This window comes from Staurois parvus, unplaced genomic scaffold (genome assembly GCF_062004578.1).
Source record: "Staurois parvus isolate SC_StPar_1 unplaced genomic scaffold, SC_StPar_1.0 ptg000004l, whole genome shotgun sequence".
In the NCBI taxonomy this organism is placed as follows: Eukaryota; Metazoa; Chordata; class Amphibia; order Anura; family Ranidae; genus Staurois; species Staurois parvus.
Genome location: NW_028317800.1, coordinates 5,359,085 through 5,379,730, shown reverse-complemented (window position 1 = coordinate 5,379,730; position 20,646 = coordinate 5,359,085). Strand labels below are relative to the sequence as shown.

Here is a 20,646-nt window from a genome sequence, read left to right as displayed (position 1 = left end):
GTCTAACTTTTTTTTTTTTTTTTTTTTTAAATTAGAAGCGATTCAAAGTAAAAACAGGATCTTTTTCTAGTCTCTGGAAAAAAATCCTAATTTTTTTGTTTATTGGAGGACACAGTTACTGCTTTAGATCATCATCTACTAGCAGTGCTTCAAAGGGGGAAGGCAAACTTAGGACAAAAATAGACTAACCATCTAAAAAGAAAAACGCAGGCTTGTCAAACTGCTGCCTGCAGAAATTTACAGCCAAAATTGGCATCAGCTGAAGATTCCACATCAGTCTTGTAAAATTTGGTGAACGCATGAATAGATGACCAAATGGCAGCCTTACAAACCCAAAAATCGATGATTGATGTTAAAAACTCATGATGTACTTACCAATCTTTCAGAGTGGTTTGCAGTGCTTGAAAGTATGCGCTAGGACAATACTTTGCCAGATCACGCATTAGACAGTTGCAGTAAACAGTTCAACACCCTTATGTGGGCCCTCTCCAGCAAAAACCAGGGAGTCTGACTTATACACCATAATCACCCTGACTGCATTCAAATAAAGTAAAGCAATCTCCTTAGTGTGGACCCACTCAGGACAAAGCAATGGAAGCACAATTTCTTCATTCAGGTGGAAAGCTGGTACTATCTTTGACAGAAAAGGGAATCACGGACACAACCTTATCCTTATGGATGGCCAAAAATGGAGGCTTGCAAGACAATACAACCAGTTTGTAGACGCTATGCACCAACGTAACGGATTCTAGGAACACCATTTTCTGAGATAACATTTGCAGTGGGATCTCCCTAACATCCTTGAAAAGCGTTTTTTTGAACACCAAACACATGTGTGTCCACTTGAATAAAGGTGTGAACTGGTAGTAAAGATGCCAGAAGGCACAGAAATAAGGCTGTCAACACTGACAGCTAACCTTTACCTGTGCCTAAGGCCAACTACTGCTCCTCCCTGTGCTGGATGAAAGCTAAGAAACAGGAATTTATGGCTTCCTGAAAGATAATGGTGTGTCAGCCACTGCAGCGGGAGGATCCAAAAATGATAGGTATATTCCTGATCAACTTAATTGCTGACACCAATTCCTTCCTGGAGGCAAAGTTGATGCTGATGCTTTGTCGATCTCCAAGGGGATGGAGACCATCTTACAGCAAAGCTATGTCCACAGTCCCAGTCGTTTGCCCAAGACATTGGCTGGAAATCACCATCCAGACCCGAGGTGCTACTGGCATCTAAGTGGAACAATGTGATCTACTATTCAGCTAGCTTGTCATATGTGTCTCCCTAGAGAAAGAACTCTGCAGGCTGCTCACAAGAACACCGGACAACTGCAGTTGAATCTGCATGCACTCAATGGCTGCAACTGGGGAGGAGGAGGGTTGTCATCCAGGCTTTCAGCAAGTCAGTGACTTGCTTGAAGTAAAATAAAATAAGGTAGGATTTCCAAGAGGACTTTTCTATGCCCTCCTAGACACTAGGCTAATAACGGAGTTGTTCCACAATGTCAAGGGACTTTTGGCCACTAGCAAGGGCCACCACACTGGGCTGTGTTTTGTTTGTTAGCTGTACCTAGTATTCTATTCCTGCAGGTGGGACTATACCCAGTAAATGATGATATATAAGAGAAGCAGTGTCCTCCAATAAACAAAAGAGAAAAGTGCATTTTGTTGCCCTTTTGTATCCAATCATCAGCATACAAGAAAAAGCACAGCACGGTATATCATTACAATAGCTTATACAAGCTTGAAAAGGGTAAACATTTTAAAAGTAGGAAAATTAAAGTTATAGTCCAGATAAAATAGTTATATGGTCATGAAAGTAGACTGCTTAGCTACTATATACATACATACATACATTTGTAGTAAAGTGTATGTAAACACAATCTATTTTCTAGTGTTTGGCATCATGTCATACTGTATATAGTTTTCCTAAGCAAACCGTGTAAATTTTTTATCTGAAGATACAGCTAAAGTAACATCATTTCTTATAAGCAGAAGTGTTGTCCGTCTACCATGTGCAACTCCTTTAGCTATTGTGCTACTTGATAGACCTGATAAGCAGCTGAACGGGGAAACTACAGGAGCACATACGGCAACCTGCAACAAGAAGTGGTTGCTGAAATGTAAGCTCCACAGCCCACAGAGTTGATTGAATTGTGAAACAGCATCAACACACTGATGAGTTAATATACAACTCTGTTGAACTGGGATATTTTTATGCATTGCTATGTTAAAACACAATAACCAAACATCCTTTAATCTGAATCTACCTTAATCCATAGCAACTATATTGATCAGACTTTTCCAATGGTAGGAGAAAAAGTGCTTGTTACATGATTTCTGTACTGTTCAACCTCTCTGTGATCTAATGGGGGGGGGGTGTCTAGAAACTTGGAAAAGTTGGCCTGCATTTCAGCAGGACAAGAAAAATTCTAAAGCAAGGATAAAGACAATTAGGACAAAGAGAAACATTAATGAAAACAAGAGCCTTTTAAAAAGGTAGGCTAGTCTCCTGAGAATGCAGAATGATCATATTCAACTTAAGTCTACTCTTAACTTTGCACCAAAAATCCAACAGCATGAAGAAAACGAATAAAAATAGTATTGTCAACATTTGTCTATAGTTATTGTACTTACTAGTTGCTTCCCAGTCCAGTCATATTCATAGTCAAACATATATCCCTTTCGATCAAACAAATCTGTAAATAGTTTTCTTAAGTAGTCGTAGTCTGGTTTTTCAAAAAAATCTAGCCTTCTTACATAGCGTAGGTATGTGGCCATTTCTTCTGCAATTTAAAAATAAGTGGTAATTGAGCTGATAGTAATGAACGGGTATATGTCTGAACAGTGAAGAGGCTTCCTAATAAAAGCAAGATAAAGGCAATTAAAACAAACATCACATAGCAAGCTGAAATATTTATTCAGCATACTTGTTTAGGGAACTTGGAGGAAGCTGAGAACAATTCAACGTACATTTGAATTAAGAATACACATTTTAAAATAATTTTTTAAACCAGAATTTAGTGTCACTTTAGCCTGCCTAGGACTTGGCACAGGAAGTACTAGAGTCCCACAACATGCAGTCAGTTAAGGAGGTGAAGAACCTTCTAAATGCCATATAAAGGGGTCCAAGAAGAATAACACATTTTGGTAAACCTGATATACCCTTTAGATAAAAACAATCTACATATAAAGGAGAAAGTGATAGTGCTGGTTTTGTTCATTCTATCTGAAAAAGCCCAATAAATTGTACTTTTTACCTGGGAAATTCTCACAAAGTACTTCTATTGGAGTTGCTCGCTTCGTATCTCCAATTTTCTGATACCTTTCTTTTAACGTGTCAGCCTACAAAACGGAAGCAAAAACAATGTTGAGTGTGTGTATACAATTCTTTATACATACACATACATAGGTGTGCGTGTTTGTGTGTGGGGGGGACACTGTATAAAAAGTAAAATATATATTGGATTAGTATTGAGAATCACAGGCATCAAAAATACAGGTGTATACTGCAGACTAACAAAATATGTACAAACCAACAGTGCAATGTGGCAAGTCTAAAAAGACAAAAAAAAAAAACTTTCAGGCCTCATTCAGATCGTACATGCAGAAAAACTGATGGAAAAAAAACACTTGGAAAAAAGGACTTGCAGAAACACACATTTCCATCAGTTTTCAGATGCGTTTCAACAAGTTTTATACATGCTGCAGATTCCTGCAAAGAAAAAATCTGCACATAATACTAGTACTATCATGTGAACAGGGCACATAGAGAACAATTCTTTTTGGGTTTTTTTGTGCCCTTGCAGAACAGGTGCAGAAAAACCCACATCTCTGCACATGGTGTGACCGAGGCCTTAAGAGTCCTGAACTGGCAAGTTTGGTTCAGAAGAAGCAATTTAGAACGTATACAAGTCATTTTATTTTTTTAAACAAGATACAAATTCTTTTGCTGATAGGAGAAGCAAATTCAAGAAAAAGACCATCCATGCTAAAAGACAATGCAACCATGCTGAAGGAGTACATAATGTAAAAGTTCACAGTGCAGGGCTTTAAACTAGTACACAGCAGATCAGGCCTATAGAGGTCAACAACTTGCAAGCATTACAGCTTCCTTTTCCAAATGAAAAATGTTCAGCTAGTAACTCAAAAAAGGCTAAAAGATAAAATCATGGGGAATCCTTGGAAATAGTACTTAAAAGGGTTACTCCTGAGTAAAAAAAATTTACCTTTAGTCCTTGCCAGGGTAGGCTCCCTCGTAGAAAATACATAAACATATGCCCTAATGCTTCTAAGTCATCTCTTCTACTTTGCTCTAAAGTTAACAAAAAGAAATGAAATGACAGTGGTCATATGCACACATATAATTTATATATTATATTAAATAAATATATATTTATATTACACACACACACACACTCACTCACATACAGTGGATATAAAAAGTCTACACAACCCTGTTAAAATGTCAGGTTTCTGTGATGTAAAAAAATGAGACAAAGATAAATCATTTCAGAACTTTTTCCACCTTTAATGTGACCTATAAACTGTACACCTCAGTTGAACAGCAAACTGAAGTCTTTTAGGTGGAGGGAAGTAAAAATAAAAAACTAAAATAATATGGTTGCATAAGTGTGCACACCCTTAAACTAATACTTTGTTGAAGCACCTTTTGATTTTATTCCAGCACTCAGTCTTTTTGGGTATGAGTCTATCAGCATGGCATATCTTGACTTGGCAATATTTGCCCACTCTGCCTTGCAAAAACACTCCAAATCTTTCAGATTGCGAGGGCATCTCCTGTGCACAGCCCTCTTCAGATCACCCCACAGATTTTCCATCGAATTCAGATCTGGGCTCTGGCTGGGCCATTTCAAAACTTAAATAAACTTCTGGTGAAGCCATTCCTTTGTTGATTTGGATGTATGCTTTCGGTCGTTGTCATGCTGAAAGATGAAGTTCCTCTTCATGTTCTGCTTTCTAGCAGAAGTCTGAAGGTTTTGTGCCAGTATTGACTGGTATTAGGAACTGTTCATAATTCCCTCTACCTTGACTAAGGCCCCAGTTCTAGCTGAAAGAAAACAGCCCCAAAGCATGATGCTGCCACCACCATGCTTCACGGTGGGTATGGTGTTCTTTTGGTGATGTGCGGTGTCGTCTTTGCACCAACCATATCTCTCGGAATTATGGCCAAAAAGTTAAACCTTGGTTTCATCAGACCAGAACACATTTTCCCACATGCTTTTGGGAGACTTCAAATATGTTTTTGCAAAATTTAGTCGGGCTTGGATGTTTTTCTTCATAAGAAAAGGCTGACATTTTGCCACTCTACCCCATAGCCCAGACATATGAGGAATACAGGAGATTGTTGTCACATGTACCACACAGCCAGTACTTGCCAGATATTGTTGCAGCTTCTTTAATGTTGCTATAGGCCTCTTGGAAGCCGCCCAGGCCAGTTTTCATCTCATATTTCATCAATTTTGGAGGGACGTCCAGTTCTTGGTAATGTCACTGTTGCGCCATATTTTATCCACTTGATGGTGACTGTTTTCACTGTGCTCCATGGTATATCTAATGCTTTGGAAATTCTTTTCTACCCTTCTCCTGACTGATATCTTTTAACAATGAGATCCCTCCGATGCTTTGAAAGCTCTCTGCAGACCATGGCTTTTGCTGTAGGATGCGACTAAGAAAATGTCAGGAAAGACCTACTAGAACAGCTGAACTTTATTTGGGTTTAATCAGAGGCACTTTAATTGATGGCAGGTGTGTACTGACTCCTATTTGATATGATTTTGAATGTGATTGCTTAATTCTGAACACAGCTACATCCCCTGTTATAAGAGGGTGTGCACCCTTATGCAAATTACATTATTTTAGTTTTTTATGTTTACCCCCCCCCCCCCCCCCCCCCCTAAAAGTTCAGTTTGTTTTTCAACTGAGTTGTGCAGTTTATAGGCCACATTAAAGGTAGAAAAAGTTCTGAAATGATTTATCTTTGTCTCAAGAATAGAAAAACACCTGCTGATCTATCAGAAATGCACTCTGCTTATATTTTCCTCATGTGGGCTGACAACACACAGCATCTCTGTGTTGTATGTGCGTTGTCTGCCCTGCTGACTAACTTCATCTTCAAAGCAAAGGAACTTGACTTGTAGTCCCAAGCGAAGAGCTGGGAAGGCTTTGAGATAGCACAGAAACATAGATAATTATTTTTGCAGTGATAAAAACAGACCTAAAATACTAAATGTTTTTGATTGTATATTAAATACATGAAGTTAAAGCAAATAGGAGAAATTCATTGTTTGGTTTTATGTACACTGTTTTTCATTGACTAATAAGAGAACATGCAAATTTTTAAAACCAATTTAGCATTTTTCTTTTTGCAAGCACTGGTTATATGAGCTAAATGTATATGTATGCAAGAGGATGTGCATAACCCATGTTATAGAACAGAAAATTGATTAAACTAATAAAGTCATGCTAAGGGAAGTGTCCAAAAATATATTTTATAAAAGAGTTTGATTGGCACAGATACAAGTTAATTCTCTTGTCCTGATTTTTACTGATTTGCCTTGAAGAATGAAACTATATTCAGAGGAAGAGATTAGAGCTCTAACATACACTACCGTTGAGTTTCTGTGTTCCAGATTTACCCCACACAGCCTACCATCTCCCTATGTGTGTGACTTTCCATCACTGGCAGCACCTGAGTAGTTAGAACTCAGTTCTATAAATGACAAGCAGGGAGGCCTAGGTTACATTTTCTTAGGCTGATATTACTAAATGTAGCATGCTGTCTATTTCAGGCTGAAGAGAGGCTGCCTATTATAAGCCCCATTGGAATTTCCCAAAAGTCAACAGTGTAATGCAAAATATTTATCCCATTATCAAAGTTTCATCTTAAATGCATTTAGCACTCTGTGGAATAGAAAATGCCCTAATACAGTGGTTCTCAACCTGGGGGTCGAACGACCCTTTCACAGGGGTCGCCTAAGACCATTGGAAAACACATATTTCTGATGTGTAAAGAGCAGCTATTGTGTAGAAAGCAGCTACTCTGTTAAAAGCAGCTACTGTGCTGAAAGCAGCAGTATTGGAGGTACAACGACATTTCATGAATTATAATTACTGGGTAAACAATTTTATGGTTGGGGTCACCACAACATGAGGAACTGTATTAAAGGGTCACAGCATTAGGAAGCTTGAGAACCACTGCTCTAATATAAAAACACGGCATGTGTCAGCCTGAGTCCATTAAGAAACATTACTGTGATACCCCATTATGATTTTTTGTATGTAGAAAATAGTTTCTCAATTAAGATGGTAAACCAAAAAGAAAGACAACTTTGGCATTTGGATACACTGATTTTAGATTGTAAGCTCCATGGAGCAGGGCCCGCCTAACTCTCCTGTATTGAACTGTATTGTTGCTGTATTGCCTCCCTTTATTTGTAAAGTGCTGAGCAAACTGTTGGCGCTATATAAATCCTGTATAATAATATAATAATAATAATTCTATGAATTCTTGCAACTAAACTCATTAAACAAACATTTAAGAGCTAAATATTTCTCCACATAACAAACATAAGCTTAAGTGTTCCTTCAGAGAAGGCTGAGTCCTCCGATAGTATCGCTGGCATGAACGCTTAGCATTCTTTAGTGGGTGAGAATACAATTGCTTTTCTGTACAAGTGCAAAACTGTTGAATATCAATCAAAGGAAGAAACTCTTTGAGCCATTTATATCTCTGAACTGTGAGTTTCCTTTATTTGAATTCTAGTGTGCAAGATTGAGATTTTTGTTACACTAACCCTAAGTAACCACCAGAGTTATCCCAACTTCCCCTGCACCCAGACCTTCCCCATAGACAGAGCATTTCCTTAGAACCAGAGTGAGAAATCCTCTGTCTGCCAGCAGATGGCAGCATCAAACTACTGTATGAACCATATATTCCATGGAAAGTGAATGACTGGAAGGACCTCCACAACATTTCATTTCTGAGACTATATATACGAGATGTTATATGTTTACATTCTACATTAGGAAAAATTGCGCAAATACGAAAAAAGGAGAAATGGAAGAGTTTCATTGTAACTCACAGGAAAATCCATTGCCAAGATTGAGACGAAACCATAGAAGAGAGGAAATATGTAGTCCAGACAGATCAATTTTAGTTTTCCTGCTCTTAAATTCAAGATCTACTTAAGTAGCACAGATTTCTTTCAAGTCTAGACTAAGGTTTCTTCAATTCAATTTCAATACTAGCTTGAGTACTGGTGCTTCAAGGAACTCTGCCAAATGCACAGAACATCTTGAGGCATTATGGGAATTCATGTATCTGCTGCTCAGGCAGAAATCGCCATGCCATGAAATATGAACAAAGCATATCCCTCTATAGTGTGTACATGTCTCTAACCAGAGCACTAAGTGTCATTTCTGTCTGCTGCTTCCTTCCTTTGTTATCAGCATGAATCACTTCTAACAAGTTTTTCTGACACCAAGAGAAAAATGGTGACAGGGGAGGGATGTCCAGCTGATAACCCGTCTCAGCTCTGTTCCTAAGAGCTGTGTGGAGGGGGGGTGTCCCTTCCTTCCAATCAGCTCTCAGAGTTCTCTCCACTAAGCTCTGCAGAGTGTAAGCTCCCAACCCCACTGATTTCCAGAAGCTCAAAAAAGCTGTACAAACTCTGCACTTTGGATGTAGAGAAGAGGACCTGCAGATGAACAGGTACAACTTATGTAGGAGGATTTGTGTGTCACATGAAGCCAGTCACTTCATTGGGTATTTGTAAGGGTTTACAACCACTTTAAAGCAAGTATTTCCCAAGCAGAATACAATTGTATTTAGAATGTAGTACAGGCACGCCAAAGTGCATGCTCACACTTTTGTCTCGCCTCTTCAGCTCCTCAAACCTGCTGTACTCCAACATGCCAATCTGGCTTGCAGGCTTCCTCAACTCTCCAAGGGTTGTTCCAGTGATGAGCAGCCTCAGGGTGCTGGAAGATGGGGGAAGCCCAGCTTTGGACTAATTTACACTAGTTTACCAAAAAATGATATGCCTTTAAATCACACTTGGCAAAATAGAGAGGGCTGTCATAATAGAGCCCTTCTGATGTTCATTTGAGCCAGTTGATAAATTAACCCAAAAATGACAGCCCACAAAGCCTTGTACCCATTTACAGAATGCTGCAACATGCATGTGCAAACTGAGCTATGAGCACAGACATACAGTGAAAGGCATGAACTGAAGATCCCAACTCTGGTCAACAGGTAGGACAGCACAAACATGCGGCCCACAGCTTCATGTACGGGGTGTCTATTACTGAGCAATAGATACACAATTTCAAACAGGATTTGTGCAGCTGTTTAGGAAAAGTATACACAGGCATTTAAAATTGGTACATGTCAGCTTGATTCCAGTTTGCACTTTTACCTGTCCAAACAAGTCAATGTAAATACATGGTAGATGCATCTCAAATGTCTATGTTCTCTAGTTCTTTAAGGGCCAGTTCACACTACAAAAATGCACTCTGGATTCATTCTTTATAAGTTTTTGCTTCCAGTTCATACCACACGTAATTCCGGTGCAGTTTGCCATGTTTCAGTATGGTTCAGAATAAAATGCAGCATGTTCTACTTTTTTTTCTGCACCGGAAACTGACTGCACTAGTGTGAACAAGGGCCATTGGAATATATGGAAAACACTGTGCATGCATTTTGGATGCAGGAAAAAAGTGCACTAAACTGCATCTAGTGTGAATTAGCCCTTAAGAAAGCTGTTGTGCCTTTTCAAGAAATTTTGCTCCAACATTGGAACATGGGTCTTAAAAATGTCCCTTCAAAAGAGCAAGCTGACTTTTATGCTGCTTCTCCTCCTGCATATACTTGACTTCCCATCACTCCCCTGCTGCTCTGTTCTGTCATCTTAAGCAAAGAATTATGCCCAATAATTCCAGATATTGGGAACTTGTGACTCACTCCTTCACTTCACATGATGCAGCACTGCAAGAACAGCCACTTGCCAGGCACTAGCAACATGGAGATAGATTTCTTACCTTTATGTAAATTTTGACCAGACCAGCAGGGGAAGCAAAGGGAATGTGTATGACATTTAGGTGAACCTGTTGCCTTGCCCTCTCTAAGCAAAGGATGAGTCAACTTTAAAAATGGAATTTTTGGTTTACCTGTAAAATCCTTGTATATTATAAAATATGTTATATTGTCAACATTAAGTGACTGGACACAGGCAAAAAAAGTAAAAATTATCTTTCCCAACCACTTAGGCATAGCTTCAGTTTTGTAGCAAGCCATGAAACCGTAAAGGAAGAAGGGTGGGATCCCCATGTCCTGTGATGTACTCCAAGAAAAAGATTTTATGGGTAAACCAAAATTCCAATTTTCTTAACCATACAACCCCAGTTCACTGGGCATCTTCATATCCATTACGAGGGATGTCCCAAAACACGGAATATGAGGGGAGGACAAGGCTGGGGCTAGAACCTTGGTTGATACTTTGGGAGCACAGGATAGGCCTCGACTACTGCAACTCCCTCCTCACTGGCCTGCCTCGCCGCTGGCTATCCCCGCTTCAGTCCATCCTGAATACGGCTGCCAGACTCATTCACCTTTCCAACCGCTCTGTCTCCGCCACCCCCCTCTGCCAATCCCTCCACTGGCTTCCGATTGCGCAACGGATCAAATTCAAAAGCCTAACGCTGACGTACAAAGCTGTCCACCATACTGCCCCGAACTACATCACTGACCTAATATCCAAGTACCGCCCAGCACGCACACTCCGCTCCTCACAAGACCTCCTTCTCTCTAGTTCCCTGGTCTCCTCCTCCCATGCCCGCCTCCAGGACTTCTCCAGGGTGTCACCCATCCTCTGGAACTCCCTGCCCCAACCCATCAGATTATCACCTACTCTCCTCTCCTTTAGGCGCACCCTGAAAACCCATCTCTTCAGGGAAGCCTACCCCACCCCCTGCTAACTTGCCGACCTCCTCCACTCTTCCTACCACTCTATCCCCCACAGCTATCTCCTCCTGTGCCACCACCCCCTCCCTCCTAGATTGTAAGCTTGTAAGAGCAGGGCCCTCGATCCCCTCATGTTTTGCATTGTATTGGTATTGTTCTGTCACATGTTCTGTCCCCCTTTGTAATGTACAGCGCTGAGCGAACTATTGGCGCTTTATAAATACTGTATAATAATAATAATATTAATAGGCCCAAAAGGAAAGGCCCCAAATTGAAAGAGGCAGTCTCTAACTCCAAACCTTAGGAACCTTTGGTGAGTTGGGAAAATTAGGATGTGCAGATAAGCATTGTTGATACCCACTGAGGCCAAAAAATGCCCCTGCTGGATGGAGGCCACTACTGATCAGAACGATTCCATTTTGAACTTGTATACGCAAGAGAAACCTGGTGAATCTCTAGATCTAGGATGGGGCAAATATCGTTGCTCAGTTTCAGAGCCATGAAGACGTTTGTGTAGAAACTGTGATACCTTTCGCTCTGTAGGACAATCGCTCATCCACAGATCACACAGATAGGTGATCAAAAGCTCACAAATTAACTATCTTTTTTTTGCAGATTCAAAGAAACATTTGAAAGCATAAAGCACAGAGAAGAAACAGACTGAAATGCCAGATTGTAACCTCAAGCCACTATGTTACTGACTCACTTATTCATAATGTTCCCCTACCAAATGAGTGGAAGTGGGTTCTGACACAATCCCACGGTCACAACCACAGTTTGTATGCCTGCCCCAACCAGTGCAAAAGAGACTTTAAGTAAGTCCCCCAAATGCTTGTCCTAAGTATCCTTAAATACTGGGACCTCATCCACTGGCACCGTGAGAGTCTTTTTAACCACTAGCCTACAGGGCACTTATACCCCCTTCCTGCCCAGGCCAATTTCCAGCTTTCAGAGCTGTCACACTTTGAATAACAATTGCGCGGTCATGCAACACTGTACCCATATTAAATTTTTAGCATTTTTTTGTGACAGATAGAGCTTTATTTTGGTGGTATTTAATCACCTCTGGGTTTTTATTTTTTATTAAACAAACCAAAAACCACTGAAAAGTTTGGGGGGAAAAAAACGGTTCTTACGTTTTTGTTATAAAATTTTGTAAATAAGTGATTTTTCTCCTTCACTGATGTGCGCTAATGAGGCTGCAGTGATGGGCACTGATAGGCTGCACTGATGGACACTAATAGGTGGCACTGATGGGCACTGACAGGCATCACTGATGGCCACTGAAAGGCAGCACTGACTGGCCCTGTTAGGCAGCACTGACTGGCACGGATAGGTGGCACTAATAGGTGACACTGAAAGGCAGCTCAGATGAGCACTGATATGTGGCATTGATGTGGCAGTGATGGGGACTGAAATGTGGCACTGATGAGCACTGGCAGGTGGCACTGATGGACACTGACAGGTGGCACTGCTGGGGCTACACAGATCATCAGGGCACACTGATAATCAGTACTCTGATGATCTAAAAATATAAGTAGTGCAAAGAAAGCACAAGCATGATCGCCAACTAAAACACTAGCAAAAAGCTGAAGCTACACCTAGCTGGGAGGGATTATGCCTGGATGAGGATTTTCTTAATTTTTTTGCAAGTGTTTAGTCATCGTAAGGTGGCAGCATAACCCTATCATAATGCATATGACAATGCCCTGTGTCCTGGGATGTGCGATAAAAAAAGCATTTTTTTTTTTTGCTTTTACATAGTTCTCTTCCATGTGTTCGTTATTGTATTTAGACTTCTAGAATAGCGAAGAAACCCTGTATTTCATCTGTCTTTTAGCTTAGCAACTGTATAAACAAAGCTGGCCATACACTGAAGAAAATCTGCCGATACCCTCATCCAAACTAAACAGCATGGATAGAGGAACCTACCCAGCAACTATATTCTGACAACCGTGAGCGCTGTAGATGTAGGGCTAAAATCTTTGTCAGTTCTGTCTTCATTGCATTCATTTGTGACTGCTGAGGATTTTCTATTGCCTCCCCTCTTACTGACAGGTGAAAACACACAGACAGCATTTAGAACACCTTTTTCAGTAAAGTGAAGGTAAGGCTAGAATCTCTGTCACCATTTTTTTTTGTTGGTGTACAGATTTCTTCTTACTTCATAGTGGCAGTATTGTCATGGGACAAATGAGATGAAATCTTCCCAACAAGGCAATAGACAGTGATATCAATGTATATAACATCATCCCCTCCATAAAACTGGAGGCAGAGAGTCGAAGTAAAACCTACTATCCCCAACCTCATTGTTTAATCATAAGTATAATCTCTGCTTCAGAAATACACATCAACTGGTTAGCAGTATGTCCAGACTCAGTTAAGTAGCTCCCAGAGTCCTCTGGCAAATATACAGAACTTTGTATGTCCCACTTTCAATATAAATATTGAATGATCACTTAGTGCTGAAAATGCTGCTCAACACTGCACAGTATTCCCTTTATATAACAACAAAAGACGGGTTGTCTTCTGTTTGCATAGCAAAACTAAATTTAATGCAGCAGTGTACTTGCACTTGCAGAGTAAAAAATTATCAGAATGTTGGACTTCTGTTCCAGAAAATCTTTACAAATAAGAAGCCAGAGCAAACTCTTTCTCATAAAGCCATTCATGTAAACAGCTCTTCAAATGGTGTAGATTCAATTAAAGCCAAGCCCATCTTTGTGGACTTTCTGTATCTCGTAATGGGAACCAACATGATCCTCAGTGCTGTTCAAACAATGCACAAACAAGAGTAAAGGACTTCTTGACCACTACTAAAGATGGATGAAGTATACTTGAGCACATGGAAGCTGGAGGTAAACTTCATTCTGTAACATTGCCATACTCCAAGGAAGGGCTCTGCATGAATCACAGAGGCTTGTGATAGACTAACATCTTTTATAATTGACAGCCTAAATAAAATGTCCATTCAGTTATGAATACTATAGGTTCCTGGTTGCCAGTGTCTGTTCAATGACTGCTGCAGGTATTCCACACTTCAAATTGTGTAACTATCTGCTCCCCTAGCTGCACACACAATAGGTAGTCCCACAGCTTTATACGTCACCAAAGAACGCGCAAGGTGGTGACAACATCTACTGCATGCAGCAGGGATCTGACCCACTAGGAAAGGTTAAATCCCGCAGCAGCTGGGGAGCAAGACACAGGCAGCTGGAAAGGTAAAGTACAGATGGACTTGTACAGGATGGCCTTCTGTTATAAGCGTCCCTGTTGCTAGGAAAAATAAATACATTTTATTTAACCCAAACAATGAATTTCTCTTACTTGCATTCTTTCAGTCTGTTATACACCACTGAGCGGGTTTTGTTATATCCGCTCAGGAAGGAAAAAAAAAAATCTAACACTTATTAGGAAGCGTGTTAGGACAACAGAACACCTGCACCTATGTTTCAGAGAACAGAAAAGGAGGTTTTCTGTAGTCCTAACACTTCCTGTGACAATGTTGCTTCTCCCTAGAGGCAGAAAAAGATTAAGTGATGTTACCCTAGGGCAGGAAGTGCATTACTGACAGGATCAGCAGAAGCCGAAAATCTGAGGAAAAGAGAACTACTGCAGCCACCACATCTAAGGACTGATATGTTGCTAAAAGTAACATTTTATTCTTGGAATAGCAAAATCTTTTTTATCTTGAAGAGTCAAGGCCACTGCTGGCATCCAACATTTTAAGTCCCCTTTTACATGGGTGGAGCCAATCAGGTCTGCCTGATCGTTTTTCAGGTGGACCTGATCGGAAGGTCCATGCATCCCTAAGGACAGGCAGCTGTCACCTTCCTACCTCCGAGTCTGATCCGGTCTGCTTAAAAAAACAAAACAAAAACAAAAAACCATAAGGGGATCCATCCTCTTGCTATTAGGTGGATCGATTGGAGGGTAGTCAGACAGGCACAGTCAGTTTACTTCCAGCCACCCATAGATCTGTGAGCTGATCCCCTGCTGATCGAAACAGATTCTGCAAAGAACCCACCCTGTGTGAAAAAGGCCTAAGGAATGTCAGATGCTATGTATCCCACTGCTCAGGACAGTTCCACTTGCCAGCTGCTATGTCACTAATGGAGACAGTAGAGCAGGGCACATGGTGTCCACCAGACACAGAATTGGCAGATACAAGCAGCAGCCAAGAAAGCAAAGGTTGCAGTTGGTGCCCATAGGACAGGTATTCTTTTTCTTTACAGGCTGCTTCTATTTTCCTAGCAAAATTGTTGGTTTAAACTATCAATAATAAAAAGATAAAGTCAAAATCTTTTCAAGATGCAGAACATGCATTAGACAATGGGAACCAAGCCAAAGCTTTAGAATCCTACACAAATGATATTATTAGCAAAAGCAAGATTATGGCACATCAGTGATTAGTGGTCACACACCTTTTCCTAAATGTGTATTAATACTCATGTATCTAGCTGTTCCTGTAAGGCTCTTGTGTTCTCTGTAAGGTATGTGCTTCTTTGTTTCTGGGTCTATGTATTCTTTTGCCAAGCCAAAATCTATAATGTGAATTATTTGCTGGTTCTTGTTTCCTGGTCGACCTATCAAAAAATTTTCAGGCTTTACGTCTCTATATATCAGGTTTTTCGAATGAACGTATTCCATGCGGGAAATCTGTGGAAAAATGGAAAAGAGGAAAAAAAAAACAAAATTAACATTGAAGTCATGAAAAAAATATTTCGGTGTTTCAATATTCAACAGCAAGAAAGTTTATTGTGAACAGGTTTTAGAGCAGCACATCATCATCAGGATTGATCAGTAACCAAAGGCAAAGAAAAGGTCTATGGTGCCCAATACATTCTCTTTCTTGGTTATATTCAGTTATATTTCTCTCTATTTTCACTTCAATGTGTCCCTTGACAATTCATAAAATTTGGCTGGTAGTCATGAATCTGTTCATAAATGAAGCTTCAAAAGCTGCAGAATAAATTCAACACAGAAAAGTTTGGTTTTACTCGCTAATGGTGAAAATCTGAAAGGCAGTGCATTCTAGAAAGTTTCTTTATTAACCACTACAAGACCAGACTGCTTTACCTTTTTCATGCCCAGGCCATTTTTCTGCTTTTAGCACTGAATGACAATTATGACAACTGAGAAATGTGTTTCCTTAGTTCTGGTTATAAAATTCAGCACATAAATAATCTCTCTTCATAAATTTAGGCCAAATGTATTCCGCTACATTTCTTTGGTAACAATAACCCAAATTTGTGTATATTATTTAGTCTGTAGGAAAGTTATAGCGTCTACAACTGGTACATATATTTGAAAACTGATCAATTCTGATGTACTGACAACCTCATTTCTTAAGGCCCTAAATTGCCAGGACAGTACAAATACCCCTAAAATGACCCCTTTTTTGGAAAGTAGACAGTCTGAGGTGTTTGGGAGAGTTTTCAAGAGGCATGGTGAGTTTTTTTGAATTTGTAATTTTTTTTGTTTGGAAAATAAAGAATCAAAAAATTTTTTTTCCCCACAAAGTTGTTATTTCTCACACACAGCATAGGTCTACAAACTATGGTATATACAGTGGCAAGAAAAAGTATGCAAACCCCTTGGAATTACCAGGCTTTCTGTAGTAATTTGCATTAAAATATGATCTGATCCTCACCTAAGTCACAACAACAAACACAGACAAACACAATGTGCTTAAAGCAGAATTAGGCTCCATGTACACGAGCCTACCCTGACCGCTGGTCGTGGGAAAACGCAAATCGCTGCAAAACCGCGGTTACTGCGTTTTTGCCACGCTTTGCGTTTTCCCACGGTCAGCGGTCAAAACTTTCCTATTCTAAACACGAATCTTCCGCGTTCAGGAGAGGGAGGTTTAACCTCACCAAAACGGGGCTGCTTCTAAACTCTGCTAAAAGCCTATGTGTACATGGACACATAGGCTTTTATGGAGTTAAGTTTAGGAGCTTTGGCAAAAAAATGTCAAAAGCTCCTAAACTCGAGTTTAGGAGCTGCTTGTGTACATTGAAGCCTTATATTCACCTTACATCTCGCAATGCAACATCCCAGGGCTCCCACCCCAGCCTCTAGCCATCTTCGGGCTTTCATTGGCCGGACAGGGGTGGCGATGACATCACTCCTGCGCATGCACGGAGTGCAGACAGCTTCAAAGGGGAGTTTTAAATATTTCTCTTCACAAGACTGCTTTGTAGGATGTCTGGTATGAACAGCTCGCAAAATCATTCCACAGAATTTTTATGGGTTAAGGTCCGGGCTCTGAATGGGTCACTCCAAAAGGTGCATTTGCTTTTTCTGAAGCCAGTCTGTGGTGGATTTTCTTCATTACTTAGGGACATTGCCCTGCTGCATCACCCAACTTCAACTAAGCTTTAGCTGGCAGACAGTTAAGCTGACATTATCCTGTAGGACATTTTGGTAACCTTGGGAGTTCATTTTTCCCTTGCTGGTGTCAAGTGGTCCAGGCCCTGGGGCAGCAAAGCAAGCCCAAACCATGATGTTCCCTCCACAATCATTCACCATTCAGATGATGTTTTGATGTTGATAAGCTGTACCCTTTTTTGCATCACATATAGTGCTGAGCATTCTTTCCGAACAATCCAACTTTTGTTTCATCAGTCCACAAAACACTTTCCCAGTAGTTACTCTTTGGAAACTTCAGGCACACAGCGATGGGTTTTTAATTTTTTTTGGAGAGCAGCAGCTTCCTCCATGTTGTTCTGCCATGGACACCCTACCTGTGCAAAGACGTACGTGTGGTAGGCTCATGTACAGGGATGTTTGCCAGTTCCACTGTCTTCAAGCCTTTAGCTGTTACTTGTGGATTCTTGTTTACCTGATTGAGGATTTTGTGCTGTGCCTTGGGAGTCATCTTGGCTGGGCACCCACTTCCAGGAAGGGTAGCCATGGTACTAAACGGTTTCCATTTATAGAAAAATGTGTCCACTGAGGGATGCCTAAACACTTTGAGATTGATTTGTATCCCTTTCTAGCTTTTTCTAGGTTTTTTTTTTTTTTATGATCACCAGAACAGTGAATTGACAGCAGTAGGCAATCAATTCCCCAGCACTGTCCAAAGACTTATGAACAAATTGTGCAGCGCAAAACTATATGAAACAAGTATAGATGTGTTACCAAACAATCCAATAAATAACCAGTATAGAATGTCCAATAAATGAATGACAGGGACACAAATAATCCACTATGACGTGTCCCAAAAAAACTTGACCGAATATTAGTCCCAGACAATGATGTGATTAAATGGTGACCAAAAAATGATTGTGACTTCTGTGACTTCAGTGTTACTCCTCCACCATTATGCACTCACCAGAAGTAAGTAGCACCCCAGCATTGGATGAAATGACTCTGAAGCATATCTGCCCACTTCCTATCACCAGTCACCGATCCATCCATGGGTGGAATCCCTCCAGCTGGCATCAGCACTCTCTACGTACAATCACTTGGCGTGTAAGACGGGCTCGTCCTCGCCGACCGGTTCTTGACTGGCAGACGCAGTGCGCGCCTCCTTAATCCAGCGTGTTCTTGGGAACCTCACTGACAGCGCGCGACCCCGGCGCAGGGCACTGATAGTGAGAGAGGAGCGTCCCTGTCATTCATATATTGGACATTCTATTCTGGTTATTTACTGCATTTTTTGGTAACACATCTATAATTATTTCATATATTTTAGCGCCATTTGTTCATATGTCTGTATAGTGGGAGCAGAGGGTTTGCCACATTGTGCCAGCTGCTTCCTTTATTATTATTTTCCTTTCGTGCTCACTGTTCACATTTATTACTGTTCAGAGACTGCATTAATGCAGTCTCTCTTTAATACTACATTACAGCATCACTTCTGGTTCCAGTCCTGAAGTCAGGACTGAAACTGGAAGTGACATGGTAACATTGTATGAAAATTACGTAGGTGGTGAGACCGTGATTGGATCGCTACACGTGCTTTACCTGACGCCACTTCATGTCTCATTCACGGATAAGCACTATGTTGATTTTAATTTTGAGAGTGGCTTTTCACTATTTTAATAAAGTTTATTGGTTACCATTGGAGCCATCTTTTTTTTTTTTTTCATATACTGACGGTATGAGTCGGATAGAGAATTATTATGATGAAGATTAATTTCCTGAAAGCTGATATGCAAGTAAAAAAGTGAGTTATACCAATCATGAGAATGGGAGACATAATGGTTTGGTGAGTTTTTTCATAAGGTAGAGGGACTGCACAAGCGGTGCTCTGATGGAGCAAGAGTTTTTTTTTTTTTATAAGGGGAGAAACACTACTTTTCACACACTATTGGCTGTGGACTTATTAGGACGACTCTTTATGCACTCTTCCATATTATTATATCACAGCGCTACTGTAAAATGGATACATTGTGTTTTTAGGTTTTGACTTTTTGGCCAAGGAAAGTGGCAGCAGCATTGTAATATCTGTTTACTACTGTTACTGTGATTACAGTGTACTGATCTGTGGCCCACTGTGTCTTAGGGGCACAGCAATCACAGATCATGTGCTGCATGCCCCCACATGGGTATTGACCTCCCTGAACAGTTCTTGCCCTGCCCAGCCGTATATGTACAGTGGTCGAGTGTGACGCAGTTAAAGGAGGACACCAGTCACAGAAGATGTAGTATTCTGATAACTATAAGCAAATAACACATGTAATCCTAGTACATAGTATATTTTCAGTGTGTTCTTGTTCCCATGTACATGTAGACTAAACTGACTGGCAAAATTGACATGGGCTGGGACAAGACACAAAAAAACTTTCAGGCGTGCTTACAATTACCTTTTATTTACTTGGCAAGCTCCCCTAGCAGAGTTATTATAGCTTATCACCAAGCCTTCAATGACTCCCACTACAGTGTCTAAGCCAATGAAAAGAGAAAGAGCCCAGAGAGCCTCTACTCTCATACACATCACTGGATCGAGATCAGGATCAGGTGAGTGTAGGGGGAAGAGGAGCTGCATACAGAAGGTTTTTCACCTTAATGCACAAAATGCATTAAGGCAAAAAAATTCCAGCCTTTAGAACCACTTTAACATTAACCAAGCTGCCACCAAGAGAGGCACAACTCTGCCATCGCCACCCCCCACTGCAATGATTATATTGCCCTCTTTGCCTAATGGTAGAGCAATAAAAAGTGTAATACTTAACTTGTTTCTGACTCTGACAGACTCCCTCTCTCTGTGCAACAGGTGACTCGATGCCTACTCTCTCAGGCATTCCTGGATGTGGTGGCCCTCTCACCTGTGCACATACAATCCAGGACTGAAAGTCCTGCACTGCATGCGATGTTTCCGAGAGACCACCCACAGTCCAAAGCATCAGGGAGAATAGGAAAGACTTGAAGCAAGAAATACAGTAAGTAATACAGCCTCTTCCCTTATGTTTAGAGTTAACAAACATTAAAACCTTTAATGAGACACATTCAGAAATCCATATCTACTTACCAGCTGTATGGCTATCATGAGCACAGTTTTTAAGGAAAATGTTCTGTCACACAAGTCGAACAAGTCTTCCAAACTTGGCCCCAACAATTCTAGCACCATGGCATTGTATTTACCGCATGGGCCAAAGTAATAAACCTGAGGTACACCATCTAAAATAGAAACAAAGGAGAGAAAAAAAAATTAA

The 20,646-nt window shown here is 40.6% G+C and overlaps 1 protein-coding gene across 7 annotated transcripts in view; it reads right to left on the bottom strand.

The window, feature by feature from the left end:
* The window catches only part of CSNK1G3 (casein kinase 1 gamma 3), a 212,900-nt gene that overhangs the window by 34,022 nt on the left and 158,232 nt on the right, over positions 1-20,646 (bottom strand). For 5 of the 7 annotated variants that reach the window (XR_016312431.1, XM_089675405.1, XM_089675247.1 and 2 more), the window contains exons 5-9: positions 20,463-20,611; positions 15,406-15,640; positions 4,227-4,312; positions 3,258-3,342; positions 2,635-2,783 (exon numbers count right to left, since the gene is read on the bottom strand). Coding sequence is in view for 6 of the 7 variants with exons in the window: in XM_089675405.1 (XP_089531531.1) it covers positions 2,635-2,783; positions 3,258-3,342; positions 4,227-4,312; positions 15,406-15,640; positions 20,463-20,611 (704 nt within the window). In the remaining variant the exon portion in view is untranslated. The remainder of the gene's footprint in view (positions 1-2,634; positions 2,784-3,257; positions 3,343-4,226; positions 4,313-15,405; positions 15,641-20,462; positions 20,612-20,646) is intronic. The other 2 variants (XM_089675348.1, XM_089675570.1) reach the window with 1 other exon arrangement.